Raw genomic sequence first — 12807 nt, 5'->3', positions numbered from 1 at the left:
CCCCGTGTCCCTCTTCCCCACTCCTGCTGGACCACACATGCACCTAAATGTAGATGAAATAGGACAGGTGAGTCTCAAACCTCCAATGCCTTTGTCCAGGTACCACTGAGCTTTCCTTCGGTCACAAGTGCAGAGGGGCTGTCCATCAGGAGCATGCAGGAAGCAGTTATCATAGAGGGGTGATTTTCTGCAGGGAAGGCAGAGATTAATCTAAGACTGAAAGCTAACCATGGGTCAAGGTATCAGTTGCCTTCCCATGCTGTCTTCTGAGTGACCCCAGCTACTCTCGATACTAGGGTCAAACATTACGTTTATGGGAAAAAACAAGTAGGGCAAAAAAATCATGTTTGTTCCTCTATCTGCGTGGGGCTAGGAACTAAAAATGAGTTCATTTAGCTAGTCTTTATATTTATGGACAGGAAGTAAGTTGGGTAGTATTTACATAGCTCTATTGCGAAAGTGAACAGGAGCAAGCACCAAGAAACTGCTCTACAGAGTAATCACTGGGTTAAACAAAGTAAATTAAAATTAAAGAATTTCAGGCCGAAGTAATGAGGGCCACAGGAGTTTATTTCTGGCTCAAACGCAATACTTGCTTCAATTTAATCATCCAGTTCCTAAAGGCACTCTGCTACAGGGACCAAGCTTCCACTCCAAAGTACTTATTAGTCATCTTTCTGCAATAGAGGCATAAGTCGTACAGAGAAACTCTCACTGGTTAGAGAATAATATTGGCTTAGAGCTGGATGCCATTCTAAATAATCAAATACCAAATGAACAGGAAATCAGATGATGCATTTCTTCTGAAATGTAGGAGGCAATTCATGTTATTCATTTTCGCAGCTATCCCGAGCAAGGAAGGAGTAATAATTATACCCTCATTTATAACTGGAGAAGTTACAAGTCTAAGGTCATATGAGGATCAGTGACAAAGCTCGGTTAAGTTCTCCCTCTTTCTGCTCCAACTGTCTAAAAATTAAAAAGCAAAAGAAGGGGGAAAGGAGGAAAATACACAAATAGATCAAAAAACAGCTCCAAATGTCCTTGAAGGAAAAGAAAAATAAAATTAACCCTTACAGCACCTCTGCTATCCTAGCATAGAACCTTGTCCCCAGACCCAAGATGAGGCATCGTGCCTTTTGCTGCAGGCTGGGCCTCTGAGTCTCAGCAGACAGGGTACAGCTCAGTTACCTGGCCGAGTAGCCCACCCCCAGGGGCTTTCTTTTGTGCTTCCTGGGGTCTCTCCCCTGGTGGTTGCCTGGCATCACTCCATCCATCTTAGACTTCTTATTTTTGGGCTTCTGCTGGGCTTCTGCTGCTTCCCCATTAACTTCTTCCCCCAATCGGCTAACTCCTTTGCTTCGGAACGGGATGTCTACCACATCCCGGCATTTCTCCAAGACTTCCCTCCAGCTCATGTGGTCATCATTCTCATCTAGAGTTGAATTCCTAGAGAAACGGTATCCAAGAAGATGGAGAAAGAGAGCCACTGAAATCTGGGCATCCCTGGCAGCATAAATTACCTGAAGAGAAAAGTCAGAGATCAGTGGAATCTGGAAGGCAAAGCAAAGAAAGCAATTTCCAACTCAATCACAAAGATGCAGATGACTTTTAGGATTCTAATTCAAGATGTACCATGTACTTCTCAACAACCTTTTATTATGAGACATTTCACACTATACAACAGTAAATCGAATAGTATAATGAATCTTCACGTTTCTTTCCTGTCTCTGTTTTTAACTAAAATAGCTAAAATAGTGCCTTACTCTAAATGCTCAATAATCCTATTCAATATATAAATTAGTGAAGTTTCTTTCTATCTGCTACCAAACCTGATGGACAGATTTTTGTCAAGTTTAGGTGAGGCCAGTTACCACAAGTTTGACAACCAGAACACGAAATTCACTTTGGAGGTGGTCATCCTCTAAAACACCTGAAAGCAAGATTCATTAAGAGGCCTGTGTGACTGTCAATCAGAAACAACCTGCCATTATTAATAAGATGTGGAAAACAAATTGGTTTCAAGCAGGGGCCTCAAATCAAAAGTCAAAAGGGCCCATTTCTGGAATTTATTTATTTAAAAATGGTAAGTCATTCTCCCAAGCCACTGGTGACAGGAAGGCTGATCATAAATAAAAGTAGTCAAATCTATAATCAATAGCTTTTCCCAACAAAGGGTGTAAAGACTTTAAAATTCCTTTAATTTACCTTTAATAACCAAGCCTGGTAAACAATACTATTAGGAAGGATTTGTTATGCTTTTAGAATAAAACAATTTGGGTAAAATTTTCCACCTAGACTCAACAATCTACACATCTATCAGCAGGATCAGCAGGCTGTTTCTCAAAGGAAAGGAGTGTGCTTCAATGTGAAGAGCTTAAAGTGCTTTTTAACACTGTTTTCAAATGATAAGAAAACCCAAGCACTTTCATCAAATGGTGTTACGACAACTGGATGGCCACATGTAAAAGAATAAAGTTGGATCCAAACAAAAATTATAAGCCTAAATGTAAGAGCTAAAAACTAAGACTTTTAGAAGAAAACATAGGGGTAAATGTTCATGACCTTGGGTTAGGCAATGATTTCTTGGCTATGACACCAGAAGTATAAGTGATAAAAGAAAAAATAGATAACTGGACCTCATCAGTATTAAAACCTTTTGTGCTTCAAACAACTCCACCAAGTAAGTGAAAAGATGACCTGAAGAACGGAGGCAAATATTTACACATTACGTCTCTAATAAGGGACTAGTCTCCAAAATATATAAAGAACTCTTAAAACTCAACAATATAAAGACAAACAACTCGATCAAAATACGAGCAAAGGATTTAAATAGATATTTCTGTAATATATATTCTACAATATATAATTTCCATAACATATTTTTATATAGCCAATAAGCACATGGAAAGATGCTCAGCCTCATTAGTCACTAGGGAAATGTAAATCAAAACCACAACGAAATACCATTTCATTCCTACTAGGATGGCTCTAACCAAAAAGATAGGCAATAACAAGCGTTGGTGAGGATGCAGAAAATGAGAACCTTCATACATTGCTAATTGGAATATAAAATGATGTAGTTACTTTGCAAAACAGTCTGGCAGTTCCTCAGTGACACATAAAGTTCATGACCCAGCAACTACACTTCTAGGTATATACCCAAGAGAAGTAAAAACATACGACATGTGTCCACACAAAATTTTATGCCCAAATATTCATAGTGGCATTTTTCATAATAGCCAAAAAATGAAAGCAATGCACCAATTGATGAATGTATAAACAAAATGTACTATATATCCATACAATATTGTTTAGAATAAAAAGAAATGAAGTACCAATAAACGTTACAATGTGAATGACCCACGACAACATGGTAAATTAAGCCAATCACAAAAGATCATGTATTATATGATTCCATTGATACGAAATGTCCAAAACAGACAAATCTATAGAGACAAGAGGTAGATCAGTGGCTGCCTAGTGCTAGGGTGGGGGTGAGCATAGGGTGGGAAGTGACTTGCTAATGGATATGGAGTTTCTCTTTGGGGTGATAAAAATGTTCTTTTTTTTTTTAAGTTTTTTTTTTAATGTTTTTTGTTTATTTGGAGAGAGAGGATGCAAGATGAGGAGGGGCAGAGCGAGTGGGAGAGAAAGAGAATCCCAAGCAGGCTCCAGGCTGTCAGCACAGAACCCGACAAGGGTCTCAATCTCACAAACTGTGAGATCATGACCTGAGCCTAAATCAAGAGACAGACGCTCAACTGGCTGAGCCACTCAGGCACCCCAAAAATCTTCTAAAATTAGATTGTGGTGATGGTTGTACCACTCTGTAAAAATACTAAAGTCCATTGATTTGTATACTTTTTTTTTAAGTCGGCTCCATGCCCAATGTGGGGCTTGAACTCACATCTCTAAGATCAAGAGTTACATGCTCTACAGACTCAGCCAGCCAGGTGCCTCATTTTGTGTACTTTAAATGGCTGAATTTTGCTGTATGTTAGTTATACCTTAAAATTGTTAAGGAAGGAAGGAAGGAAGGAAGGAAGGAAGGAAGGAAGGAAGGAACCAAGGCACAAAGAAGTGACTTACTCAGGGTCACAGAAAGTCAGAAACAGCTGCAAAAAACAAATTCAGATAGTATGACTCCCAAAACTCTCTCTCAGGAAGGATGTTAACCTTAAGGTACCAGTTGTGCTAAAGCTTTTCTATAACAACATTTTGGAAGGGTGAACAAGCAGTGACTGACTCAGCAAACAAGAGAAGGCTAAAACCTAGGCCTAAAGGAAGCCAAAAATCCAAGAATTAAGTTAATTTGAGCCACAGAACATAAGCATAAGGAATGGGAAGCACCAGGTATCTGGGAAAGCAAGGGTACAAGCAGGGGTGAGAACAACAGGATAAGGTGAAAGTCTCCAAAAAGAACACTTAGAACCAGAGGCACCGGGGTGGCTCAGTCAGTTAGGCGTCCAACTCTTGATTTCATCTCAGGTCATGATCTCACAGTTGGTGAGTTCAAGCCCTGAACTGGGCTCTGCACTGATGGCACGGAACCCACTTGGGATTCTGTCTCCCTCTCTCTCTGCCCCTCCCCTGCTTGCTCTCTATCCCTTTCTCAAAATAAACAAAAATAAACTTGAAAAAAAAAAAAAACAACCCTAGATCTTCTCCTTTACACCACAGGGCTGGCAATTACTCCTTCTCTAACCCCCCAAAGAGTAAAAGTTTAAGTCATATAATGGGCTAACTCCCAGAGGATCTGGATCCAGTAACAACAGGTCTGGTGGAGGGTGGGGGCAAAGTGTCATCTAAAAAGGGATTATGGGAAAGTTTACATAATGACTGGTAAAACTACCAGCACCTTTTCCCACTCAGCTACCAGAATATAAGCAGAGGGGCTTATACCCCTTTGGCAGAAGACTAGATGGTTCATTTCTGGAGACACTGAGTAGCCTGAGAAAAAAGAGTTCCAGTTACTGACATGTGACTATAATCGGTAGGTACTGATAATAAAGCCCACTGGCCCAAAAGCGCTGGCCATATTTGCTGTGTTCTCAATCCATTTTTTTTTTAAATTCAAATTTAAGGGGCACCTGGGTGGCTCAGTCGGTTAAGAATCTGACTTTGGCTCAGGTCATGATCTCACAGTTTGTGGGCTCAAGCACCGCATCGGGCTCTGTGCTGACAGCTTGGAGCCTGGAGCCTGCTTCAGATTCTCTGTTCCCCTCTCTCTCTGCCCCTCCACCCCACTTGTGCTCTGTTTCTCTCTCAAAAATAAATAAACATTAAAAATTTTTTAAATTAAAATTTAAATATCATTTTCTGTATTTTCTAAAATCTCATTAAGCATTATGTTCATAATTAGAACAAAAAATAAACACTGTTTAAATAAAGCATGAATAAGAAACTTTGGAAATTCTGAATTCTCACAATAAGGATCACAAATCTGGTTTCAAATTTGGTAGCAATTAACTTTTTCTCCCCAACTTTTTATTTTTAAGATTTTCAAGCTCACAGAAAAGTTAAATAATAATGCCACCTGACATTCATAATTGTCAACATTTGCTTTATCTCTTTATGATATGGACACCACACACTTTTTTTTTTCTTTTTGGCTGAACACATTGCAACATTAAGTTGCAGCTATTATAGTCCTTCATCTCTAAATACATTAGTGTGTACTTCTTAAGAACAAGAACATTCTTCTACATAATCACACTATTAGCACACCCAAGAACTTTAACAGTGGCAAAATACAATAATATACAGTTCTAACATCTCCAATTGTTCCAAAAATGTCTTTTACAGATGGTGCAAGATTCAGGATTTTTAACAGACTTGCAGAATTGTGCAACCATTCACCATAATCAACGTTGGAACACTTTCATCACCTCAAAAAGAAACCTTTGACCCACTGGCAGTCATCCTCCACTTCTCCCAGCCCTAGGCAACCTATTAATTTATTTTCTGTCTCTATAGATTTGTATATTCTGAAATATTTCACAAAAATGGAGTCATGCAAAATGTGTTTGCAATTAGCTTCTTTCAGTAGCATAATGTTTTCAAGACTCATCCCTGTCATAATATGTATCATTTTTAGTACTGAGTAATACTCCATTGTAAGGGTATGCCATATTTTATTTATGCATTCATCAGCTGATGTGCCCAATCAGCTTTTTATTTTTTTTTTATTTTTTTTTATTTTTTTTAATGAAATTTATTGACAAATTGGTTTCCATACAACACCCAGTGCTCATCCCAAAAGGTGCCCTCCTCAATACCCATCACCCACCCTCTCCTCCCTCCCACCCCCCATCAACCCTCAGTTTGTTCTCAGTTTTTAACAGTCTCTTATGCTTTGGCTCTTTCCCATTCTAACCTCTTTTTTTTTTTTCCTTCCCTCCCCCATGGGTTCCTGTTAAGTTTCTCAGGATCCACATAAGAGTGAAACCATATGGTATCTGTCTTTCTCTGTATGGCTTATTTCACTTAGCATCACACTCTCCAGTTCCATCCACGTTGCTACAAAAGGCCATATTTCATTTTTTCTCATTGCCACGTAATATTCCATTGTGTATATAAACCACAATTTCTTTATCCATTCATCAGTTGATGGACATTTAGGCTCTTTCCATAATTTGGCTATTGTTGAGAGTGCTGCTATGAACATTGGGGTACAAGTGGCCCTATGCATCAGTACTCCTGTATCCCTTGGATAAATTCCTAGCAGTGCTATTGCTGGGTCATAGGGTAGGTCTATTTTTAATTTTCTGAGGAACCTCCACACTGCTTTCCAGAGCAGCTGCACCAATTTGCATTCCCACCAACAGTGCAAGAGGGTTCCCGTTTCTCCACATCCTCTCCAGCATCTATAGTCTCCTGATTTGTTCATTTTGGCCACTCTGACTGGCGTGAGGTGATACCTGAGTGTGGTTTTGATTTGTATTTCCCTGATAAGGAGCGACGCTGAACATCTTTTCATGTGCCTGTTGGCCATCCGGATGTCTTCTTTAGAGAAGTGTCTATTCATGTTTTCTGCCCATTTCTTCACTGGGTTATTTGTTTTTCGGGTGTGGAGTTTGGTGAGCTTTTTATAGATTTTGGATACTAGCCCTTTGTCCGATATGTCATTTGCGAATATCTTTTCCCATTCCGTTGGTTGCCTTTCAGTTTTGTTGATTGTTTCCTTTGCTGTGCAGAAGCTTTTTATCTTCATAAGGTCCCAGTAATTCACTTTTGCTTTTAATTCCCTTGCCTTTGGGGATGTGTCGAGTAAGAGATTGCTACGGCTGAGGTCAGAGAGGTCTTTTCCTGCTTTCTCCTCTAAGGTTTTGATGGTTTCCTGTCTCACATTTAGGTCCTTTATCCATTTTGAGTTTATTTTTGTGAATGGTGTGAGAAAGTGGTCTAGTTTCAACCTTCTGCATGTTGCTGTCCAGTTCTCCCAGCACCATTTGTTAAAGAGGCTGTCTTTTTTCCATTGGATGTTCTTTCCTGCTTTGTCAAAGATCAGTTGGCCATACGTTTGTGGGTCTAGTTCTGGGGTTTCTATTCTATTCCATTGGTCTATGTGTCTGTTTTTGTGCCACCAATCAGCTTTTTAATGTGTCCTTAACTATGAATGGACAGCCAAGGATCTAAACATTTAAGAAAAATCTTTAATGCGAAATTCAAAGACCAAATCAAACATTTCAAATAAGAAACTCAGAGGAAAACAAAGCAATACAGGAAGCAGAAGAAAACCTTAGAAATCTTTAATACTCTAAGATAATAGAAGATATTACATCCATTAAACAAAAACAAAGTTATTTTAAAAATGAATATTCAGAGGAGACCAAGAATCTCTTGTCACTTAACATTATGATAGGAATTATTAAAAATTCAATAGAAATGTTAGAAGACAAATTTGAGGAAATTTCCTAGAAGATAAAACAAAAAATACAGATAGAAAAATCAGAGAGAAAATATTTTTCTTAGGAAGTAGGCCTATCAATTCAAGGATCCAATATCCAAATAATATGAATTCTAGAAACAGAAGGGAGGGATGTTTTCGAAGAAATATTATGAAAATAATTCCCTGGGGCTCCTGGGTGGCTCAGTCGGTTGAGGGTCCGACTTCGGCTCAGGTCACAATCTCGCGGTTTGTGAGTTCGAGCCCCGCATCAGGCTCTGTGCTGACGGCTCGGAGCCTGGAGCCTGCTTTGGATTCTGTCTCCCTCTCTCTCTGCCCCTCCCCTGCTCACGCTCTGTCTCTCTCTCTCTGTCTCTCAATAATAAATAAACGTTAAAATTAAAAAAAAAAAAAAGAAAAGAAAAGAAAAGAAAATTCCCTGAACTAAAAGACACGAACTTCCAGATTAAAAGGATCCACTGAATTCTAATGCTATAATGAGAAATAGCCCACACTAATTAGTATCATCATGAATTTTAATAACTAAGAATAAAGTAAAGATTTTCCAGAAAGAAAAACAAGTGACGTACTCAGTATCAATTCTGGAAGCTATAAGACAGGGAAGAGTACCTTCAAATTTCTGAAGGAAAATGATTTTCACCCTAAATGCTGTACTCTGCCAAACTATCAGTTAATAGAGGGACGCCAATATCTTTTCAGACACACAAGGTGTCATAAATTAACTTCCCATGCTCCCTTTCTTAAAGTACCCCAGATAAGAAAGGGAAAAGACATGGAGTTCGGAAGACAGAAGATCTACTACAGAAGAAAGCTGAAGGGAATCCCCAGGATGATGGTAAATGCAGATTCCAGGGTCAGAGCTAGGCAGCAGGGCTCCTGAAAGGAGCAGGGTGACAAAGGGCTCTAGAAGGGATGGCTCCAAGGGAAAGCGAGAGGAGTAAGTCACCTCCTGTGTCTGAACCACTGGAGAAAAGATGGATGGTTCCGTTAAAAGTCTGGGGCTGAAAGAGTTAACAGGTATATAGAAAACAAAGCAAACAGAAGTACAATTATTAGTCCTAGGAAAGCAAAAAGTTGTGTAAGGAAAAACTTAATTGCAGCTTACTATGTGGCTCAGCTATAAATAATACCAATATAAGTAGATAGGAATCTGATAAAAATGATGATTTACCTATATTGGGACGATGGAAAAGGGGCTCAGTATTTGTCTGGGGACAGAGGAAACACATGAGTACTAAATCATGTCTTCCGTAAGAAGTCAAAGACAATATAAAAATAAGAAAGAATAATATATGTATATAATTTAAAAATATAATAGTAATTACCAGAAATAAATGAAATCGGTTGCCACTGAGGGAAGGAAGACGGGGAACTACTAATTCTTATATAATAAGTCTTATAACACTTTGTTTTTCTAATTATATTTGTATTCATCATTTTAAAAATTACATTTTCTAAAAGGCCTGCCATATATAGTAAATGCTCAAAAAAATAAAACAGAATAGGCAGTCTTATTCTGCTACTTAAGTACTATTTATATACTATAGAACAGTTACCTTCAATGAGTCTATTTTAAAGTATTTCCACCCAATACTTATATTTGAAGATTACAATTTTAAAAACAACTATACGTCATAAGCAATGGCTCTTCCATTCTTCAACTACTCTGATAAGAAGTACCTGGTTGTCGGGGACCTGGGTGGCTCAGTCACTTAAGCGTCCAGCTCTTGATCTTGGCTCAGGTCATGTTCTCACCATTCATGAGATCAAGCCCCACGTCAGGCTCTGTGCTGACAGCACGGAGCCTGCTTGGGATTCTCTCTCCCTCTCTCTGTCCCTCCCCTGCTCACTCACTTGTGCTCTCTCTCTCAAAATAAATAAACTAAAAAACTTAAAACAAACAAACAAACAAACAAACAAACAAAAGAAGTACCTGGTCCTCAGTAAGATTCTCGGCATCCCAGTTGCTGCAGCGAAGCAGGAGGGACTTGTCAAGTGGAAAGTTCAAAACTGTCTCGGCAAGTGATTTCAGGCTAAGCCCATTACAGAGCAAATTGTTTCTACAAGGAAATAAGAACAGGCAAGTAAAAAAAGACATATAAATGGCCAAAAACAGATGGTAGATACTCAATCTTACTAGACATCAAACAAAATAAAAATTATATACAACTTGTTTATCATATTGCAAAGATTAAAAATAAATAAATATAACTACTATTGATGGAGTAGTCTGATCTAAAATTCATGAACTGTCCATTTTTACAATCTTTATGGAAAATGTTTAGCAATAAATAACTGTCAAAGTTTTGACCATAAAAACCCTCTGATTCCAGAATTCCAGTTCTAGGAATTTATCCTGAGAATAAATGTACATAAAATGATCTTCACTGCAGCACTATTTATAGTAGCAAATAATTGGAAAAAACCTAAATGCCCATCAACAAAAGATTAGTTAAATATCTATGGAATTAAATTCCATATAGCTATTTAAAAAAAGACTGTTGTGGGAGGCACCTGGGTGGCTCAGTCGATTAAATGTCCAACTCTTGATTTTAGCTCAGGTCATGATCTCACTGTTCAGGAGTCTGAGCCCCACATTGGGCCTGCGCTGGCACTGCAGAGCCTGCTTGGGATTCTCTCTCTCTCTGCCCCTCCCCTGCTCATTTTCTCTCTCTCAAAATAAATAGACTTAAAAAAAAAAAAAGGATGTGTATCTATTTTGATGTGAAAAGATTTCCATGACAGGGGCACCTGGGTGGCTTATTCGGTTGAGCCCTCATCAGGCTCACTGCTGTCAGCATGGAGCTTGCTTTGGATCCTCTGTTCCCTCTCTTTCTGTCTCTCCTCTGCTCATGCTCCCTCTCTCTCTCAAAAATAAATAAACTAAATCGTTAAAAAAAAAAAAACAAAAAAAAGAATGGGGCCCCTGGGTGGCTCAGGAGGTTAAGCATCCGACTTCGGCTCAGGTCATGATCTCACACATCCTGAGTTCGAGCCCCACATTGGGCTCTATGCTGACAGCTCAGAGCCTGGAGCCTACTTTGGTTTCTGTGTCTCCCTCGCTCCCTGCCCTTCCCCCAGTCATGCTCTGTCTCTCTTTCTGTCTCTCAAAAATGAATAAACATTTAAAAAAAAAGATGTCAATGACATATTAAGTAAAAAGAGACTGTGGGAGAAAATATGTTGTGGTTCATGTTAATATACATACCACATAACAGATGTGTGTGTGTGATTCTAGGTAAGAGAGAGACAGGGCACAAAGGGGTACTAGAAAGATATCAATCATATGTTAGTGATATTTTCTCTGGGTATGGGATTTATGGTGATTATATACCTTCTTTCTATTTTTCTGTATTTGAATTGGCTAGTGTTCACGTAATTACTTTTCAAAGTTGAAAAAATGATAATGCTATTTTCACTGAGCAGATGAAGGTACAAAAAAAAAACCAAATAACCTTTCAGTCCTTCAAACACTTTCTGATTAAAATAGCTGCAGGATGGTGGAAAAAATCAATTTGTTCAAGGATTGGAGATTCTAAACAAGAAATAAATGTGAAGTTAAGAACACACTGGTCTACACAAGCGGAGCTGACATCCTGGCTACCAAGTGAGAGACTAGAAGTTTTAGAGCAGCAAGCTTGGCGGTGGGGGTTCACGCTACGGTTACAGTTACGATTACGACATGCAGGACTCCCTCAGGTACTGGAGGAAATGAAATCATTATGATGATGAAGAAAAGAAAGCCTTTCCCTACAAAAACAAGCAGTAATTGACAGATTTCATTACCCTCCCCCAAAAGCAGCACTGATTAAAAAAGCAAAAACAGGTCCAGACATACCGAGGGAAAATACATAATGTCCTCATTCAATTAGTGAAAATGAAGGATTTGGGGGTGACATGAACCTCTCTTTTGTTTTACTAGAAATTATAAAAGTAATGAATACTTATTATTAAAAGTTCAGACAATAGAGAAGCCTAATGGGTGACAAGTGAAAGCCTACACCCCACACTTCCTCTCCTCAGGAATAATGGCCCTTCACAGTGTGCTGTGGCCTCTCCAGACTGTTTCTGTGCACAAATAGATAAACAGATGGTCAGGCAGAGGAGGAGATACAGTTTTTTGGTATTTGTTTTGGTTTTTGCTGTGAAACTTGCTCTATTAATGTATCAGAGACTTCCATCCACGATAATAAGTACAAATGTACTTATTTCATTCGTTTTGATAGCCGTGTAATTTTTCAAGCACGGATATTCCACAATTCTTGAGATCATTACCCTCACTGATGGACAGTACTTAATTTTTAAGCTACTTAATTCCACTTAGGTCATTAGTCTTTTTTAAATGTCCTGTTTGGAAAGGTTTCACATTTCTTGAAGATGAATTAGAAACAAGATGCTACCTTGCCAATTCAAAATTTCACTACGAAAGATTCCCAAGTCTTTACATACAGCAATTTATCTTTATAATAAATTATCTTTTGTTAACATAGAATACAAAATATAAAGAAGAGTAAGAAGAAAAGAAGACAGCATTACCAAAAAAAAAAAAAAAAATGTGCTCCTCCCAAAGTCAACTGAAAATAACAACTACTTATGGCAAACATCAGGAGCAAACTAATGGTGCAAAGTAGAATTCTTGCACTATAATGTGAAATTTCTTAAACTATGATGTCAAAAACTTTTAATTTTACTACTAACATGTTTAATAATAAAATAATAATTTTTAAATTTTAATAAAATTTCATTAAAAACTGAAAGGCCTGATAAATACTTCATTCTTACTTCCAGAGGAGTTCATGGTAATACTCAGTTTGGGCCAAGTTCGCACCTTGACGTGGCCATTCTGCGCTGAGTCAAACAGAGAATTTGGTGCCCCTCTAATTTCTAAGTTTCAG

At 38.3% G+C, this 12807-nt stretch overlaps 1 protein-coding gene across 2 annotated transcripts in view; it reads right to left on the bottom strand.

Moving 5' to 3' along the window:
• The window catches only part of EXD2 (exonuclease 3'-5' domain containing 2), a 51748-nt gene that overhangs the window by 9868 nt on the left and 29073 nt on the right, over positions 1-12807 (bottom strand). For both annotated transcript variants that reach the window (XM_043554375.1, XM_043554374.1), the window contains 3 exons: positions 9846-9972; positions 1192-1523; positions 81-187 (listed from right to left, as the gene is read on the bottom strand). In XM_043554375.1, coding sequence (XP_043410310.1) covers positions 81-187; positions 1192-1523; positions 9846-9972 — 566 coding nt within the window. The remainder of the gene's footprint in view (positions 1-80; positions 188-1191; positions 1524-9845; positions 9973-12807) is intronic.

Source organism: Prionailurus bengalensis, chromosome B3, assembly GCF_016509475.1.
Source record: "Prionailurus bengalensis isolate Pbe53 chromosome B3, Fcat_Pben_1.1_paternal_pri, whole genome shotgun sequence".
NCBI classification, from domain to species: Eukaryota; Metazoa; Chordata; class Mammalia; order Carnivora; family Felidae; genus Prionailurus; species Prionailurus bengalensis.
The sequence above is the reverse complement of the archived record's forward strand: the minus strand, read 5'-3'. Positions and strand labels throughout refer to the sequence as shown.